This window comes from Scomber scombrus, chromosome 5, assembly GCF_963691925.1.
Source record: "Scomber scombrus chromosome 5, fScoSco1.1, whole genome shotgun sequence".
Classification (NCBI taxonomy): Eukaryota; Metazoa; Chordata; class Actinopteri; order Scombriformes; family Scombridae; genus Scomber; species Scomber scombrus.
Genome location: NC_084974.1, coordinates 17,148,751 through 17,169,552, shown reverse-complemented (window position 1 = coordinate 17,169,552; position 20,802 = coordinate 17,148,751). Strand labels below are relative to the sequence as shown.

At 40.5% G+C, this 20,802-nt stretch overlaps 1 protein-coding gene across 1 annotated transcript in view; it reads right to left on the bottom strand.

Annotated features, from left to right (window-relative positions):
* The window catches only part of igsf9ba (immunoglobulin superfamily, member 9Ba), a 59,656-nt gene extending 40,617 nt beyond the window's left edge, over positions 1-19,039 (bottom strand). Inside the window, exons 1-2 of the mRNA XM_062419356.1 lie at positions 18,976-19,039; positions 4,188-4,385 (exon numbers count right to left, since the gene is read on the bottom strand). Of these exons, the coding sequence (XP_062275340.1) occupies positions 4,188-4,385; positions 18,976-19,039 (262 nt within the window). The remainder of the gene's footprint in view (positions 1-4,187; positions 4,386-18,975) is intronic.
* Between the last annotated feature and the right edge of the window lie 1,763 nt (positions 19,040-20,802).

Here is a 20,802-nt window from a genome sequence, read left to right as displayed (position 1 = left end):
GAACCCGCAAATTACCACTTACAGCTATATTTTCAGTTGGACTTACTATATAGGCTAGATGTAGGGCTTAAACTAAAGATTATATTCAATATTGATTAGTCTACCAATTTTTTTTTTGACATCACATTATTTTGTTTCCTAATTGATTAATTGACTAATTGTTTCAACTCTAGATATATGATTAATGTGCAGTAAAATACTATATTTGACTTTGACTTAATCTTAGTTTTGTAAAAGCAAATATTTCCATTCTTTATTTCATTCATTTTTTGTTTTTTCTTTACTTTTAAAACCGCCGTTCTATATGTCTATATACTGTATTGCCTCTTTACTGTACAGTATGTGTCCTGTGCTGCATTGTCACTGGAATGTGTAGGAAAGAGTGTATGCACAATGCAGTAGTAAATTGCTGAGGCACAGTTATTTCCCTCTATGCACTAAGATGCAGCATTACTACTTACCTTGTGGACAACACCAAAGACATTTAAGTTTGTGTTCACATACAATAACCTGGGTGGTCAATAATCGTCACTGAAACAAGGTGCCACACAGTCTCCGTTGACAATGTACAGCCTGGTGTGCTGTCTGAGGATGAGCTCTCCCTCGCTGCTTTAGTCAGCCTCTTGAAGGAAGAGGTCAAAGTCAGAGGTGGTGGAGACAAAGAGGAGCTTTCCCAGGTCCTTGGTGCTGGAGATCTTCAGATTGAGACTGATTGCACCACCCAGGCCATGATGGACCTGTGCCACTGTGCAGCTGAGCGCCTCGCAGTGCCATGGCCGACCCCAGCTCCTTGCAAACAGCAAACTCAGCCTGCACAAAATTATTTTTCTTTGGCATCCCTTTAGGCTCCACTGTCACTGCCTTTTAGCCAGTTCTTGGACTTGGAAGATATGGAGGTTGCACAGCCAGCTAACATTCCTCCACTGGATGAGTCGCATGTTCTCCACTTGGCACCAAAGTCGAACATTTGGGAGGATCAAATCCATTATTTCCAGTAAGCAGTGCAGATTCTCCGCCTCTCAGCTTGAGAAAATGTATACGTACATAGTGGCTGACCACTTGTGTGCTTAACATGGCCTCAATGCTGCAGGCTTCTCAAGTGGAGAAGCTGCAGGATCTACACAGACAAAAGAGGATAATCCCACCCAGCTGCTGGACAAAGCACACAGGATGGTGAATTTTATCCTACCACTATCCAGCACAGCAGCCGCTGCTCTGGGGAAAGGCATGGCTGAGATGGTAGTTGCCCAGTGGTTGACACTCACAGAACTGCTATGGACACAGCCGACCATGTTTCTTCACCAAGCCACTGAGCCTGCTGAGTTATTTGGGACAGGCTCTGGATAAATTCAGACCTGGTGCAATCAGAGAAAGAAAATGGAAGAAGCGCTGCGTATGAATATTCCCTGGCATTGTTATGCACAGCTGAAGCAGCCATCAGCTGGGGATGCTCCTGTCCACATTCCTGAGCACATTCCTTTTCCCTCCCGAAACAAGCAGCAGCCACTAACTCAACCTCCACAGTCGGAGGAATAGGAAGCACTCCTGAGGGGAACAGGGGTGACAGTCAAGCCAGGGGTGCTCGAGGTTTCCCCTTATACTATTGAATCACAACCCATAGGGCAAAGTCAAGAGATCTCTTCAATTTCAGATTGTAGCAGTATTCAGTTTACACTGCTGTTGAAGAAACCAACCTAAAACCAAATGAGAACATAAGAGGAAGTAGCCCCTCGTCCATTCCCCAACTTAGCCACTCAAACCGTTCCCAGTCATTGCTCCAGCCCATAAGCAGAGAACGCTGCAATACCAAGAATGCTCATCAGACTAGCCACAACAGAAACCTCTTGGCAGACATATGGAACATCTCAGTGGATCATGGGAAATGTATTTCAGGGCTACAGACTCCATTTTAGGAAGTTTCCCCCACTATTCAGAAGCATTGTGTCAAAAGTATATCCATCCTTTGCCCCAGTATTAAGAGAGGAAACTCACTCACTGGAGCAACAGACTTTAGGGTCCCACTTTGGACCTGGGGACTAAACAAATACCTGAGAAAGTTCAAGTTCAAAAGGCTGACATTAGGCCAGGTAATGCGGTCGGTTTGACCAGAGGACTGGTTCACTACAGTGGACCTAAAGGTTGTCTATTTTCAAGCAAGTTCTGGTCAACACAGATGCATCCAAATGGGGCTGAGGAGGCCTCTTCAGGAATGTGCATGGACTGTGAATAGGACCTGGACAGATATGGATAGGTCATGGCATGTCAGTCTTCTGAAGCTCTATGTTGTTTATCAGTAACACAATTGTAAGAGAATTTTACAGTATGGGTCTGCTGTCGCGACAGTATGTTCTAGTATGCAGCAACAATACATACATAATTGCACAAAAAAACAAACATGGAAGGACACGGTCTCTTTCCCTCCACTCTCGATCTTATCTTCTTTTTGCTATAGGACTGGTGTGCACCCCTCAGGTTAGACGTGCTTGCTCATCAGTGGCTTCGGACACGCCTGTACGCCTTTCCTGTTGTGGCGCTGATCCAGACCACATTGGAGCCTGTGCACTGAGATTAACAATGATGCTGATCGCCCTCCATTGGCCCAAATAAGCATGGTTCACAGAGATAATTTCTCCTCTGAGCAGGAGACCATGGTACCTCTCTGTGCACAGGGCCAGTTTTGATACCCTGAAATCTGGGCTCTGTGGGCCTGGTCCCTAAAATGGAGAAAATGACAGTGATGTGTTTGCCTGCCAACGTCATTGATACAATACAGAGTGCCAGAGCAGTGTCCACACAGGGGTTATACAGTATATGCTCAAGTGGTGTTTATTTGATACTTTGTGTCAAAAAAGGAAAATTATTACGTTCCAAAGGTCTGTGACGGATATTTTGACACTTCTCCAAGAATTATTGGAAAGAGGCCTTTCCTTTTCCACTATTAAAGTCTATCTCTGGGCTATCTCTGCCTGCCATGTGGGATTTGATGGAAAATCCCTTGGCTCCAATCCTCTGGTGGTGCGTTTTATGAAGGGCGTACAGTGTAAGAGGCTGATGTGCAAAACCATGATTCCCCAGTGGGACCTTGATCTGGTTCTAAATACACTGTACGATGCACCTTTTGAGCCATTACAGTCTGTGGGCATTGATATGCTTTCATGGCCCAGTGATCAGCAAATGATGCGGGAGATCCACACGTTCTCTGTTCATCCTTCATGTTTACTGTTGTGCTGGACAGCTCTAAGGAGATACCGCATCCTAATCCCACATACATCCCTAAAATACCTGGATTGTCATACAGAGCATTCCTTTTTGAACGCATATCCTTTTCACTGCCCCCATTTGCAACTGAGCAACAGCATCTGCATAATCTATGCCCGGTATATGCGTTGCACGTGTATGTTGAGCAAATGAAGGAAACTAAAAGGAAGGTACTTTCCAAGCAACACCTTTATTACTGGATACTAGACACCTTGTGTGCTTATGCATGCAAGGGCGCATGGATGTCCGGGAATGTGCAAGCACACTCCACCAGGGGTATGGCCGAGTCTTGGGCCCTTTTTAAAGGGATTTCCCTGAAGGATATGTGCTCCACTGTGAGCCAATATTATATCCAATTGACCAATACCCCTCACCACATATTGTTTGGCTGGGTGAAGTGCAGTTCAAAGTGAGTAGCAGAGACTGAGACCCTACGTCTTTTGTAGCCCAAGGGGAATATTGGTTATATGTGTAACCTCCAGGTTTGTTACCTATGGACAGAGCCAGGCTTGTGGGATTCCTCAGTTTCCAGACTTAACACCAAGCTAAACTACACAGATGCTGGCAGTAGTTTTATATTTCACGTACAGACATGGGAATGGTATCAAATCAGTATACTTTCCAAAATGTCAAACTACTTAAACAGGTAGAAAGTAGTATATTTTCTTAAGTATGATTTTATTGGCAAGTCTCCATCTCTCACATATGCTAAGATATAGTTCAAGCTGTGAACACATGAAGTGTGTGTAGAGTGGTAAGTGTAGTCTTAAACTTTGTGGATTAGTTTTAGTGTTTATTCTCTCATTGTGTATCAAGCCCTAATGTCCTGATTACTACTCAAGTTTTTAATAAAATAAGATCAAATAGATTTTTCACAATGTCTTTGTATTCTTTTTGAGCTGGATTATTCTTCTTTTAATTCATCTTACCAGTGTACTCTGGATCCACATGGGGAGGGTAGAAGCGGAAGTTGATGAAAAAGGGAATAGGCACTCCAAACTTGAACCACTCCACCACATAGGGAGGCTGCTGGCCATCCAGGGGAGGGGACACGTCACACCCCAGGATCACGCTCTCTCCAGCGCGTGCTGTCACAAACCGGGGCTCCTCTCTCACTCCGTGGGCACCTGAGAGGATAAACAAGAAGCTTTTACAACTAATGAATCTTAATGTTCATCTCAGTGGGATTGGAGTCTGACATGCAAAAAACAAGGTTCAGGAAAAGTCTTCTGCACTGAATTCCTGCAGATCAAGCAGAAGAATGGAAAAAAAACTAGTGTTAGCTTAACATATACTGAACACTCATGGCCTACAATAAGATAGCTTAGACCATGCAATGAGTAAATCTTTTCACCACCTTTCTTCATCCCTCCACAGAATGGCCTATCGTCATCTGTCACCTGCATCTGTTGGTGTGTTTTGTGGCTTTGCCATACTGTACTATAAATGAGCTGCCAAGGGGTTCCATTGATGATAGCTGGCTGCTGCTCAGATGAGCTTTACTATGAGCACCACCAGGCCTGGCGTTTGGCCATGAATGTCCAGGCATGCTGCCGAGCGTTGACCTATCAAATGACTGAAAGGTCGGCATACCTGCCTCAGCAGAACTCTCACTCTGGGAATGGATTTTCTCCAGCTGCCACCCCCGCTTTCATTGAACCGGCTGTATCTCCACCGTCAGAGCAAGCATGACTACCCGCCTTCGCCCAGGGGGGAAATCGCTTCAGGGATCAAGAGACATGCTGACGTTTCACTCTAGAGAAACACCAGCTGAATAACTTAACACTTTCATTAGCAGTATCATCATGCATTATCAGGGATAATTTTTACAGGAAGATCAAATATGTTGGGACTTGGAGGCACTGTGTTCTCTGCACCATGTTTCGCCACCATCAATGTTGTGTGAAATAGAAATTTTCTTCTTCTGTCTAACCTACAAGCACTCTGAACTTTCAGCTTCAGCACTTTCTACTGTGCACACTGGAATTAAAACCCTAACATTTTCTCCCAGTTTTTCTGTCTAAAAAATGAAGCCTTAACTCCACCCCTAAAGGCCATATGCATCACTTAGTGATTGTGTTTACCAGTTTAATCTGCATTATCCTGTGACAGAGTTAATCCACTTTATTCATTTCAGCCAACTCAGATTCTGGACTGAAACAGAGCAGATTAAATCAAATTACACTTTATAAAGGGGTGATGTGGTCTGCCAGTTAATGGGCCTCAGTCCTAGAATCTGCTTTGTGCCTCTTTAATAAGTAGGGGGAAAATAGCGTTGCTACACTGACCATGCATGAAAATGTATCAGCTGTAATAGGTCTTTGATAGACCAGCAAAAGAATACAAAAAGCTACACATTTTTGAATACTAACCTAAAACAGAATTTAAACCCAACAACCTGTCATACATGTTACAAATGAAAAAGCTTATAGGGGAGCTGATTGAGAACTACAAGCCATAGAGGCTGTTCATCAAAGATCGAACAAAATACATTCAGTAATTTGGACCATATAAATCATGTCGGTAATGAAGCAGCATTTTTCATTAAAACAAAACTAAGGGAAAGTCATTGTTTGATCAAGCACAGTGTAGCGTGTCAAATGTATAAAGATTGCTGAGACTGAATGGGAGGGGAATTGATTGTTGCAGAAAGCTTCTGTGGGCATGATGATGTCCTGCAACCTGTAAAAACTTTTAATACGCTTCTGAGGAAACCTGTCCCATCCAGTTATAAGCACAACAAAATCAGAAACCTCCCAAACTAATCCTTTCAGGCTTGCCAAAAGCCTGAAATTCACACCTGAGCATGCTCTATTGCAGCCTCATTTATAACACCTTTAAAAAAGATTATAATAACCCCTTCCAACACCCCATGCAGGGCTCGTGCTAAACCATATGACACAAAGTTTTCCTGCTAAATGCTTTCGAGATTCTAGATCAGTGGGTGCTTCAGCATGCTAGGATGCTTTAAAGGAATGGTTTCACATTCTGGGAAAATGTTATTAAATATGCACTTTTGCCACAGTTTAGACTAGTGACAACAGCTCACGGATGCTGGTTGTCATAGTAATACAAAACGCTTTGTGGCATGTTTTCCAGGTGGGCAGTGGTCAATCAACAGAAAGATTCGTCACAAAGACATTACATACATACATAGATCTCAGCCCCCAACTCAGTCTGAGACGACCAAGCCTGGGGACCCCCTGTTGGTCTTTAACTTATGGGTCCAGCACTTGCACTCCATAGTTTTCAGAAGAAACAGAGCAGGCTACCATCCATAATGAAACACACTGAATACATTGTTTGGTTTGAGTAAGTAGAGTCACTTGACATGAAGCACAAGCTCAAACTTTGTGGCACAACAGTGCATGCTGCTGAAATCCATTGTTTTCTCTGCAGACAGTTCAGGTTGCAAAAGCTTAGTGGGTTCAGGTTTCTGACTGACATTATTTTTGGATCCTGGTGGTGGGGAGAGCACATCTTGGACTGAGAATAGACTTTAAAGGCTCGAGATAATTATCCAATTCCTTTATGAAATCCTCATGAAGCGACAATCAGCACAGGCTTGGTCACAGCTTTTACCATTTTCATTTACTTAATGGAGACACAGTGACCCACTAGGGTTTATGGGGGCTTATTCAGGGGAAATAGTTATGCTCTCAACAACACATAAATGTGACACAGGGGTGCAAGCTTTGTCTTCAGCCTGCAATCTTACAAATAAACAGTACTGTAGATATTAAAGGGATCAAGAGCCAAGAGATGATGGTAACTTAAGACTGCTTTGGCACTGTAAATGTCAACTGAACTCAAGTTGCAGAGTGAAGCTTGAAACTCTCCAAATACACCAAGGCAGAAATCTGTTGAGTAAGATCTGCATAAATCAGACAGCTAATAAATCCAGGAGACCAATATGTTTTATGTATCTATCCTCACCATATAGTAGATTTACTGCTATGATTGTGAATTCCTGAAGGGTAACATTTCACTCACCTGTCAGATAAATCGCCTATACAGCAGGCAGTTCATGTGCAAAAGCAAAAAACAGGGGGAATAATTCCTCATTGTTTGGTATAGGTTAAACAGGCAGTGCCACAGCAAGTTAGTCAGAGTGAAGACTTTGCTTTTGTTACAGCTTCAATAATTATAATACTCTTTATTTATAGAGCACTTATCAAAGAGGTGTTTCACAGTGATTTGTGAGATAAATAAAAAAAAGTATTAGCAATGCACAAATAGGAATAAAAATATGAACTGAGTGGAGCAGCCAAGGAAAAATATTTACTGATCCACATAATGTGAAGTAACAAACATTATAAACCAATAAGAGACATCTGTTTGAGGTCAATCAACAGCTGCCCAGACCAGCACATGAATCATTACGGCAGAACGGCGGGGTCACGTGAAGTTAAATCCGCAAGAGATTTCAGCTCGGAGTGTTTTCAAGTGGCAGTGGCTGAAAGTGGCTCTCGCACAAAAAGCACACTACTCAGTACTTTCTGTAATGATCACAGATTTGTACAGTAAATAGTCTCTCAAGGCAATTTTGGGCAATAATCAAGCTGAGCAGAGCCTGTGCCTTGACAGAAATGAGGTCCAATAACACGCTGTACAATATTGAAAAAAAATATGAAAAACGAGCAAGTTCGGTGAGAGACAATTTTAGTTGAGCAGCACTTGGATTTTCTGGACTTAGGTATCTAAACCTCTATTTTCTGACACTGGCACAATGTATCACACACTAAAACTAAAATCTAACATTGAGCCTATACCTTGAATTCGATTGTGCCTATGAGCAATGGTAACTGTTCGTTGCTCACTGCAGTTAGAGACTTTGTAAAGGATATATCAAAGAGTTGAAAAGCTGTGTGTACTTCACAGCGATGAGGATATGAGCGCCGCTTTATACTGGACAGAGCTTCCGATGTGGAGGATGTAATGGAATATAGACTGGACGAAGCCGGGAGAGAGAATCTCAAGGACGTGCAGCCACTGGGCTGGATGGGCCACTGACAGGGCGGTAATTGAATGCCAGCCTGCATGTGCTGAAGGTCACATCAGAGAATGGCCTGCGTGTTTGTGTGTGTGTGTGTGTGTGTGTGTGTGTGTGTGTGTGTGTGTGTGTGTGTGTGTGTGTGTGTGTGTGTGTGTGTGTGTGTGTGTGTGTATGTGTGTGTGTATCACTGTTAGTCTGAGTCTGTTAAATTCAAATATACAGCATTTAAAGTACAACAGAATACAAACTCCCCTTGTTTAGGAAAACAGTAGACGGCATAAAACCGCACTTAATCTGTAATGGATATTGCAGATGCATGAACAGCTGGATTAGACACCCATTGGACAGAAAGAAATTGAGGATAAAATTCAGGCTGTGACAGCACATTTACATGCTCGCTAGTATCCTAGCTTTGATCATATTCAGAATATGATGTCTACTTGGAATAAAAACCTGATAATTCATCTCCCTGTATTATTAATATTATTCAACTGAGGTACTGGAGGTGTTTATATTGGGATATTGTGTTGGGCTAATTCAGCTAGCTTGGGTTTCTTAAAGGACCAGTGTTTACGATTTAGGGGGATCTATTGGCAGAAATGGAATATAATAATATTTGTGTTTTAATAACTGTATAATCACCTAAAAATAAGAATTGTTGTTTTTTTGCACTTCCATGTTTCAACTCAGAACAGGCAAACCAAATACCCGCTCAAGAGAGGGCCTATTGCATTTTTTTGGGGTTTTGCAGCCACCTCAAGCCAACATTTATGTAATTGAAACCCTATAAAACTAACAAATATACATAGACATATATATAAATTCTCTTGTGTTGTCCGTGTCAGCATTTGATTTTAGTGAATTATGTGTGCCTTTAAAACATAAACATGAATATAGAAATGTTAAAAACAGATTTTCCTGTATTTTTTATCTCTTTCCCATTCGGGGTAACATTAATTTATTGACAAGAATGAAATACCATATACTACAAACTAGTCTTTAACAGCACATTAGCTGACTAATGTTTAATATCTGATTTTTTCCACACCTTCCTATTGTTAAAATGCTACTGTTGGTGGCAAATATCTTTATAGAAGACCTAAGATTAAGTTTCAATATGCCAAGTTGCCAATAATACATGAACATTTCAGGAAATTTTTTTAAACAGAAAAAGTTATTTTGACCTTTCATTCAGAGAAAAGGATGGTAAATAAACCATTAAAGTAGGCTTGTTTGCTTTTATACTTTTGTGGCAGAAAAGGAAGTGATGCCTCTGGATGCCAGGGAACCTGACTCGCTCTCTCTCACATCATCCTGCATTGTTGATGAAGGTTATGTGTACTGGGCAGCGTCAAGGTATGAACGTGTGTAAATGTGTAGTGTGAACAAGAGCACTGCTGTCAGCAAAGAAGAAATAAACATTTTAAAAAAGAGCATTGCACTTATATAATGCACACACACACACAGAGAGAGAGAGAGAGAGAGAGAGAGAGAGAGAGAGAGAGAGAGAGAGAGAGCTCTTACTCAGCAGCAGCATCTTGCTAACAATTATTTTGATTGTTGGTGGTCATCAGGAATCTGACTCCAGCTCAAAGACTCTTATCATTTCCACTATTACCATTCATAGTGACTGATACAATCAACTCTGGTCTCCCTCGATTCCTTTCCTTCTCTTCCAGTGTCTCTCTTCTACATATATCAAGCAGGAAACATTAGGACAACTACTTTTCAGCATGTAGGATGATCAAAACCTGCATTTTCAAGAGGTGACCTAACACATTTCACACACTTTTTACACAGTGGTCTACACACCAAATGACTACTATTTTTTCCAATGCAAGTTAATATCATGTCCACTATTACAAAGCGCAATCATCAGACAACCCAATGCCCTCATTGTCTACTGCTTTTACTTTTTTACAGGGACAAATCAAGATAGATCTGGGGCTAGCTGCATGAACTTAGTTTAAGACTAATCTTATTCAGCCTGTCTATTTCATTAATATGAAGATTTTTTTCATTTCCAAATTTTTTGGGATTCTTGTACCATATTCTTAAAATGTTTCTTAACATCTTTGATGGGTCTAATGACACTGGATCTGTGCTTTATAATACTTGTCGTTGCTTCAGTTTAATTGTTGACAGCAAGTCTGAGTTTAACTTATATTTAAGTAAAAGACTAGGTCTATATTTATGTAACTGGCCCAATGATCTCTTTATTATTTAGCCCTCTTTAATGGCAAAGTTCCCCCTTCTGACAATCAATGCTCAGTCAGGGATGCAATGGATCTGCTGACACCTGCTCAAACAGACTAAGGAGAAACAGAGAGAGAGAGGGATGTGTGAAATGGCTTTTGCCTGCCAAAGGCACAAAGGGCAAACCAACATTGCTGGGCACTGCACTGCCAGAGGTGCACACATAGGGCGTCTTTGGCAGGAGCTGTAAGTCACAGAAATGTCTCAGTCCAGCCATGATTCAGTCTTTTTATTAGAGTCACTCAAAGCAATTTTTAGGTAAGTTATGTAAGTTATAAGTTAAATGCTTTAGCGAAAGTGTTCAAACTGTATATTACATATGAGCTACTTAGACATCTGCAGAACATGGGCTCTGCATATCTTCAAATCAACATATCTACTTCCATATAATTCCTATTTACTCGCAGTCTCTCACTTTCTCCACTACCAGTCTCATATATACCCACTCAAGCTGCAGTTCAGAGTGACACAAGTGTGGTAACTGTGGATTCAAAGTCACTATACAATGTATTATAGAAAAAACAAAGATTTTCTTAAACTCTTTATTGGCTAATGACATATATGTTAATATGATACTCATGGAATGATCAATAAAAGTTTGGGATATTTGACCATGTTAAAGACAGACATTCAACATTATAACAGTATAAAAAAATGTTTTTAAAAACAATGTTATGTCCCTTTCAAAAAAAGCTAAATTGGTATGAAGTTAATCATTTTATTTTTAATATTTTTTTTCATTTGGATATTGGTGCAGAGTTGGGGGGTTTTCTGTTTTTTGCAGTATACTACCTTTTTTGCTGTATATTAACCCATAAAAATACAATATGGGAAAGGTCATGCCACTTGTGGGTAGTCATTTGCTATCAATAGGTTCAAAAGCAACATACTGCACAATGATTAATATCATTAATCAGTTGATTACCTAATTAATCAGTATACATTTTTTTCAGACAGACCATTTAATTTGCTTCATTTAACTCGATTTAATAGTGATATTAGCACAACATCATATTATACTTATTATAAGTGAAAAAGTAGCCCCACATGCTTTCACAGAGATGAGGATCTAGTGGTTGGCAGAGACATCCATCCAACCACAACCACATGATCTGTAAAACTGTCTTTCCCAGAATGCTGCAGGCTTTGTTTGCAAGGAGATTCCACTGGGACTGGACTGGCTGCGGGAAAAGAGAGGAGGGAGGAGAGGAGAGGAGAGGAGAGGAGAGGAGAGGAGAGGAGAGGAGGGAAGGGAAGGGAAGGGCTGGCACATGCCCAATACAGTGAGTCTGCCATCCACGGCTTGAACACAGACCCTTTTCTAAGCTCTTAAGCTTTACTGTCATGATTGTGAGTGAAAAAGTACCGCAGAGAAAGGAAAAAATATGAATAGGAGAGATGACGTTGTTCTGTATGTTTGCTGGAAAATGACAAACTGGTCAGATCAAATCAGGGGGGGGAGATCATTTCAGAATGGCTTGGCAGGAAAATTCTTTGGGAATGTGAGCACAGTTTATTGACGCTTCACAAGAACAGCAGGATGAGCTGAGTTGGTTGATAGGGTTTTAAATCTAATGATATTGCAGTATGGCAGCTGCATGGTGGCTTTTTGTAGAAGCAAGAAAGACCTGGTTCAGTTCTCTATCTTGGTTCTTGCAGAGCAGGTGAACTGTCAAGTCACACAGTGCTCTTATTTGTAGGGCCTGTTGAGATGACAATCTGTCCAAAATGTTGCACATTTTACCCAATAGATGCTGAGTTAGTGGAATGTATATTTACTCACAAATGTCCATTTTATGTAACATTATATTGCCACTCCACTACATTTCAGAGGATTTTGATCCACATTATTCTATAAAGCATTTTTTACAGATAAAATTCCCAAACAGAATTTAAAGTAGTTTAAATTAGCTCCAATTGCAACAGTATAATACTGCTTACATGTCAATGAATCAGCAATAATAATTATCCAATAATGTTATATATATATACCAGAGTTTACCCTATAATTGTACAGGCCTGGCGGGCAAAAAAAAAAATTCTAATAACTATTAATTTGGAAAACAATAGCGTTTTGGAGCCTCTGTGCAGCGCTGTTTCGAAATGGGAGTCAACCTCTGTGTTGTTGCCTGGGAAACTATTAGTAGCGTAGCAGTGCATAATGTGTGTGTGTAATGTGTGTATGATTGAGCAAGACAGGGCAGCAGCAAAGTGACAGTTAATGTGAGCGGTGCAAACCAAAAGATTAGCAGTAATTGTACAGTACAGGCTACAGTGTGTCAGTTCAAATAGGGCCATTTTGCAATGAGTTGTTTGACTCTAGATACTTTCAGTTAGGGTTGGGCAATATGACAAAAATATCATATCACAATCTTGTTCAGGCAGGGCCACCATCCACGACCTTATCATGATTCTTTTTCATGTTAGTTTTAAAGACTAGTTTGAAAGTTATTTAACAGTACTGAAGATTCAAAAAACTTTGTCTATCACATAATGATAGCAATGTGTCTTATGTTTGTCCTAATTTTATCCTAAGACATAAAATTACATTAAAACACAAACAATTCCATAAATAAATAAGAGCAGGTGTGCAAAGCTGCTTTAAAAAGCAGTGACAGTCTATTTGGCCTTGTTTACATATTAACAAATTAACAGTACAACCTAACTAATTTCATGTCGGTGCTGTTAACCATTAGCCTCCAGCTAGCAGGCTGCACTCCAACATGGAGCTTAACTGATACAATGTACACTGTAGCATGACACTAACAATCTCTCTTTTAATCGTTCAAAATCTCATATCACCATATCGCACACCCCTACTTTGAGTACAATGGTATTGCTACTTCCCTTACATAAAGGAGCTGAACACTTCTGCTTACTGCAATGGGTATGACTGAATGAGAGGGAAATATGATGAGGGTCAGAGATGAACAGCAGTGTGACCATAAACAACCTGATAAAATGTCAATCACTGCACTGGTCAGCATTGGTTACTACACCATAACACACCATATAGTACAGTAATGTCAGCATGGAGGGACAGCTGTGTAAAGTATTCAGCATAATGTAGCATTAAAGAAAAGAAAGCACTAAATACTTCAGTGGTAGTTAACTACTTTGATTGCATTTGATTTTCTTAACTGATTATAGCACCTAACTCCAAGCAAAACTATTAAATATGATCATACTTGTATATATCTTCATTTAAAAATACAAATATTCTGGCATAAAAATCAACATTCGCAGGACTTGAATCAATCAGGACATTTTGTGCTCATATTATGTGTTAATTATGAGGTCATGGACAACGCAAGTTAAACATTGCAGTTTAATATGAAACATTCATGACTGTGATAGCTGAAAAAACAAGAAATACAAAGTTGCAGCATGTCTAATCCATAACCATGTCAAACCATGGACGAAATAATTGTCCTCTTCAAATATTGTTTTTTTTCTATATTCATTTACTGCACTGATTGCTTTTAATTTAAATAGAACTGAACCCATCTCTGAAACCCTGTGTGGTATTGTATCATCTAGTGCCTATCACTGAACACACTTACTGAAATACTGCCAGGACTTTAAAGAGACCTCAGAGGTCAAGAGTACCTTAGTTCTGATAAATGGATTGTCAAATATGATTTAATAACTCAAAAAATGGAATTCAACCAAGCAGACATTTGATTTTCCCTTACAAAAAGAGAGATTTCCATCCTTTTGTTATGGTTTTATGTGGTTTGTTTTCTGATTTCCAACAAACACTGAAAAGCAGTCATGTCATACAGGAAAAAAACAGCAACTTACAAATATCATTAAAAAATTTAAAACCACAGTAGACAAATTAAAACACTGCTTTCAACATATTTTCTTAAATGTGTCATGCAATGCACACAATGTCTCAGACAGTTCCAGCATCCAGACAAAAACTGAAGACAGCCAAGTCTATCTGAGTCACAATCTACATCTAAACCTTGACAAGGTAGGAGGGCTTTCAAACTCTGCCTCAGCACTACAGGAAGGCCTCAGATATGTGTGTGACAGTTTTGACTCTGTCACAAATACTGTCTGTGTCTACATCTCCTTCTTTGAAGAAGTGTGCTTTCAGAAGACACCCAGTGACCAGAACAAGCATGCCAAGCCATGGCTCCCGAAGGAGCTCCAGATCCTGTGAAACATCAAGGAGCATGCTCACAAGAAGGGAATTACAGATGAATAGGCTACCATCTGGCCAAAAGCCAGCTCAACAAATGCTTAAAAAACACCAAGTCCCAGCACAGGACCTGAGAGGAGAGTCAGTCTGCCATCAGCGACTCGGAGTGAAAATAGTCCTTCAAATACACCACTCCCCGACACTTGCCAATGACATTTAATTACTTCTATATCGCCATCAGCTTGCCTCTTGCTTCAGCTTGATTGGTTGCCAAGTCACCGTTGACTTTGTTGAACTAACCTAGAGTCTCCCTGACCATATGCTGCCTCCCCAATGGGCACTTGGCACACGCAAACTTCTTTGACCGTCCATTTACTATGACTGATTGCTCATACCTGAGCTACTTTGTGTCGATCACTGATTGATGTTAACTGGTCGCTTTGTGGAAAGGGCCTAATGAGATAAACACTTACTTAAGAGTTTTTATAATTAGTCTTATTTTTCTGATAAGGATGTGATCACTGAAGTTTCATTAATCACTGTTTCAGAACACTGTAGCTTTTGAAACTGGTTATTTGTTTAATTTAATTAATTATCCCATACAACACTGTAACTTGTTTCCATCCTTTAAGTTTAATACATTCTTTAATTAAGAAGCTCACTGCAAAGCTCGACACCTCCAGCACTTACCCAAAATAACAAATGGCAAATACATGAGATTGTAGACAAGATGCAGGTGAACAAGGCTGTATTCAAATTTAGACATAAATTTAGGTTTGGTTGAGACAATGAAATATAGGCTGGCCTAAATAATAGATTCATGAGTTTGACGGCTTATTAGATGCCAAAACAGTACCAAATTATTCACCAAGTTATCTGCCATCTCAACTTGTACGTAATTGATTGGTCAATGCCGCACCTTGCCAGATGACACTGCATTGTGCTGCAGCAAGAGTTGAGCTAAATCTCTACCATGCTTTTTTTCCCCTCTGCATCATGACCTCCTCAGTCTTTTTGACTGTCTGAACGTAGTCTAAGACTGGGTCTGTGCACATTTAAGTATCTGCTGGCAAATTAGGCTTTGTCTTCTTTTGGTTGTAAGTCTGACATGACAAATAGGCCCAATGGCTGGATGGACAAGCTTGTCCTTAGGCTTAACCAGAATATTCAGCCAATCACATATTAAGGATGGACAAGGTTATCTGAGCAACCAGTCAGGCCCTCAATCCTAATGTAAACCTTCAAACATATTGGTGCTATCTCATTTTTGATGAGACATATTCAGTCCTTGATTCCTGCTTCAGGAACAAACTAAATTGTGTATTTAAAAAAAATCCAGACTCCCTCAGTTCTTCTGTCAGGTCTCCGTTCACTGACTTCACCTTCCACTTTTAACACCATCCTGCCAGCCACCCCAGAAAAAAAGCATAATCCCAGCTAAACTTGACCCATTTACTGCGTTGGCAGCTTTTGGTTTTTCTTACAGATCAGAGACTCTGCATGTCAGGCAGCGTTTCTATAAACACAACTCAGTATAGGGACACAGGGCTGCAAAAAATTATTATGTTCATTAGGAATTTTTCTTTGATAAAACTACAGTACTGTACATTCAACACAGATTACAGTACAGGAGCCAAATTCAGTGTTACAATTGTGTTTTCGCCAGACTCATTAACCGCAAATCTAAAAGTATGAAACAGAGAAAGGATATCTTTTTTTTCCCTGAATATTCTCACTCATTTTCTATTAAATGTCTGCAAGATTCATCAACTACTCATTATGTGCTTTTGGTTTCTTATGTTCGCTTCCATCGTACAGTCTCACATTTTCAAACTACCCATTTTTGCAGATGACACCACCTTCATGGACACCATGTAAATAGCACATCTACCTACGAATGGAAAGAACAAGGCCCATGTCATATCGAGATGTGCCATCAACAAAACTCACATGTTGAAGTGAGAACTGACTTCCAGTGGAGTCTGAGTGGTCACCTCTTCTAAACTAACTATCCAGAGCATCTTGCAATGTCTCACTGCAACACAACATTCAGTTCATCTTGAATTTGTGTTTTACTGTTTATGCAAAGCTGTGTGATATCATAACATATTTTAATGAGTGATTCAGTAAAGCCCATTAAAAATAAGCACATCAACTCATGATCTCATGATAATACCTAATACCTAATATCCAAAATAAAGTATTTTCTGATGGTGTTTGGAATATTTATGTGAAATTATATGTAAGTCTTATTTAAGACTTTCATTGTAGTAAAATTATTATTATGTAGCACCTCACCCCCAAAACATCTTGAGGACATCATTATAAAAACAATGATTATGTATAACTCACGTATTAATATTGTTTGTTTGTGTTTGTTTTAAATATGATTCTGCAGAAATATATCAAGAAAAATAATTGGACTTTAATTGAGGCAGGAAATGTAAGCATTTTTTTTTTTAAACATAATTATCCACAAAGGGAAATAAAGCTATTCTGAATCATGTATTTTTCTGTAGTAGACTCATTGGCTCTGTGCTCATGTCTAACATTAAGAAAATGGTACCTGGAAATCTGACCTGCAGCTCCCATCCATGAATTCACCCACATTATCAGCACTCTTACCTCCAAGTCTGACCTCACAAAACCCCCAAAAAAGGAATCAAATGTTTATTAATATAGTATTTTCTAATTGGTAGATTATAGTCAGGTGTGGACCACCATTTTGTTCACAGGATATTCAACCTAACAAGATAGGGCAGGTGCTGAAACTGCTGACATGTATGGCACTTTATATCACAGAGCAGGTGTATAAAAACGGAAACTTTTTTTACTTACCAATTTTTAAAAAAAGGGATGTCACACAAAAGCTGCCATAATCAATATAGTTTTAACACACTACAGCTAACAGTATGCACTATCATGGTATGTCCTCGGAATTTGCTGATATAAATGCATGTGACTCATAGCATTCACAGCATTAAAACGGCATGAATAATGTCTAAACTCTGAAAACAGGCTTTAAGTGTTGTCTTTAACATTAGGAAAAAATAGATTAAAATAAGTCATAGTTGCCCTTAACACCAGACTGGGTTCAGTTAATATATTCTGGGATATTGTAATATAAAAAGTAAACCAACTCTCATTCGTCATTAATAAGTTCTGATTTGTGGCTGTCTGGTGCGGCTGTAAGCTTATCAAAAAGCAAATCACTTTCAGTTCTGTTCCCACAGCAGACAACACCTTTGAATCAATATTATCAAGCCACGTATGCGTTTATAAAATCGAGAATTATCAACAATGACACCTATGAGATGTTATCTGTTATTAAATCAAACGTGTTTCACTGCATTAGAGGAAGTTTTCACACTGTACTCAGCTTGAACCAGGCTGGCATCACAGGAGGAGCCAGACCTGTGAGCAGACCAGTTTTGACTGGGTATGCGGGGTCATTGGGATCAGTTACCAGGCGACAGCTTGGCACATGTCTCCCTCATCTGGACATGAATGGGAAAGCAAGGTTAAGTAAGTACATGGGTCAGGAAAAAAAAAAGAACAAAAGGGATATTATGCAGTTTGCTGCTCCAGGAAATACTAGTTTATGAAGGACTTGGATCAGCACAAGGCGAGCCTGTGCAGCCTGTATGTACTTGCTGCATCACATACAGCGCTGTGACCCTATCCATGTGCAGTGTGAAATCCAGCATATGACTCCCATGCATGCAGCAGTGGGCTCTATCACATCCAAGAGTGCTTTTTATCTGACACGTGATGCATTATTTAGTTACTTTTCCATCTTGAGGGCTCAGACGGTCACACCCCTCTCTGGAGAACTCAAATGGGACTGCTTGCTATGATACAATGCACATATCCCCCACCCTACCCCCCACCACCCCCCTCAGCAGCGGTACCATTATGTCCAATTTGCTCGTCGTTTTATCACACAAATAGGCCTTATATAAATATAGCACAATACAGGCCTAAACCACAGCCATATCAATCAACCTATCTTTGCCATGGCCAATCATTCTAGGGTTTCCATAAGTGGCATGTGAATGATCCAGATGATCTCAGATAAGAATGAATGTGAGCCAGGCAATTTCTAGACAATTGTTTCCCTGATACGAATTAACCAGGGCTGAACTTTCATGTGACATATGCAGCCATTTGTTAGAATGAAATAGCCCCACAGTTCATATGACCTAACATCCAAAAGAAATGTCATGCGATCACAATAAGCAGCACCAAGCAGCACACGAAGACACCACAAATCATTTGCTATGTGCGGCACAACATATATTGCACTTCAACTCACCTTGAGCGGCCGTTCCTCTGGTGCTGAATACACTTGCTATCAGAGTGGCCACATACCAAATCATAGTACTATTGCCGACCAGCTATTACCACGCAAAGTGCCCCGTTCAACCAATCTCTCATATTCGACCTTGCACCTTACGGTCTCTTAGCAAAAACCCCTTTTCATATCCTATTTTCTTTCCTCGTGGCGTTTCCCTTCATCCCTTCCCTCCCCCGTCCTTCCATCCGCATCCTCTCCCGAAGAGACAGAGCACCTGCACCGCCGCGTTAGTAGTAGACGGAGCTGTTTTACGAGCGCATAGTGAAACCAAGTGTGAGAATGCAGCCACAGGTCCGCCTCTTCTGTCATTGGATTGGTTGCTGATTGAGGCTTTGGGGCGTGTATTGGTTCTCCGTACGCCCCGCACCCGAATGACAGGAGAGCAGCCGTGCGCCGATTCAAGGTGAGTTGGAGCGTGCCGTAGTAGTGGAACCGCAGTATCATGCGCATTGACAAGAGAGACAAGTCCACATCTTTAAATACCTCTCCTGAACTGGCCCCACGTGCACCATCACCGCCCATCATCCATTCATCCGCACGGGCTCGTGCACGATTCATCATATCAATATTGGCACCGTCTGCTTATGCTGCAGGTGCATATGCGATGAAAAGGGGGGGGGACTGCATGGTGGTGGTGGTGTGTGTGTGTGTGTGTGTGTGTGTGTGTGTGTGTGTGTGTGTGTGTGTGACTCATCTGTCGCTCACCCATAGCCCTCGGCTGTTGTCATGTCGCTGTCACCGACATATACGCTCTTTTTCCCCGCTACCACACTGTGTCTGGTTTTTCTGTGATGGGTGTGGCGACAGATAGCTACAATACCGTTCGCCCTATTATGTTTTTTTTTTTTCCTCGACGGCCGAGAGGATGCAGCTCCATCACGCTGCCCACTGCGCACACATGGTTACCACTGATAAGCCCCCCTACCCCCACTCCCCCTCCTCAGATATACACTCTCTCTGTTTCTAAATGCATGACCACAGAGGAATCATAACGCTTGTGCGCCTCTGGCTGCTCGACATCAGCTCACATCTCACCCAAATAACACCGCTTACACCAGCCGTTGTGTGTTACTGGAAGATATACTGTAGGTGATCGGTCATTTGAGAGGAATTCAGTATGGATCATATTCTGCAAATCTTAGCAGAATGTCCCACATTTTTGTCTTGGCGTGTGTGTATGTCTGTCTGTCTGTCTGTCTGTCTGACTCCCCCTCCCACCTTTTATTTTGTCATATTTCTGCCTAAATCTGAGAAAATATAAACAATATGTTAAAGATAGTCTCTATTCTTTAATCTTATAGCAGAAATCCAGCTGAGTAATATTTTTTTATAATGCATTTAAACATTTTTATCAGTGTTTTCAGCCAGTCCTGTCACCGTTTTGACTGGAGTTTAATGTTTCTTTTCCTAGGGGGCTATGTCTCGTCATACAGCTCTAGAGCCTATGCAGCATATAAACCTCAAGCACATGCAATTGTGCTTGTGTGTGAACTTATTAAGGCATCAGATCAGGTATTTTCATATTAAATACAAATGACAAAAAAGCAAGATGAACCACCATGGAATAGCTCAAAGTCTGGGGATCCCAAGGATGAGCACCAGTCTTCCAAAAAAATCTCCCTAAAATGTTCAGTTGGGTTGAAAATCTGGTTACTGTGAAGTGCATGACATTTTATTCTTTATCACATCATTTTCATACTCATCAAACCGTTCAGTAAACCCTCATGTCTTGTATGAAAGAAAGCATCTGCAATTATTAATTTTCTTCACTTAAATATTGAGGGT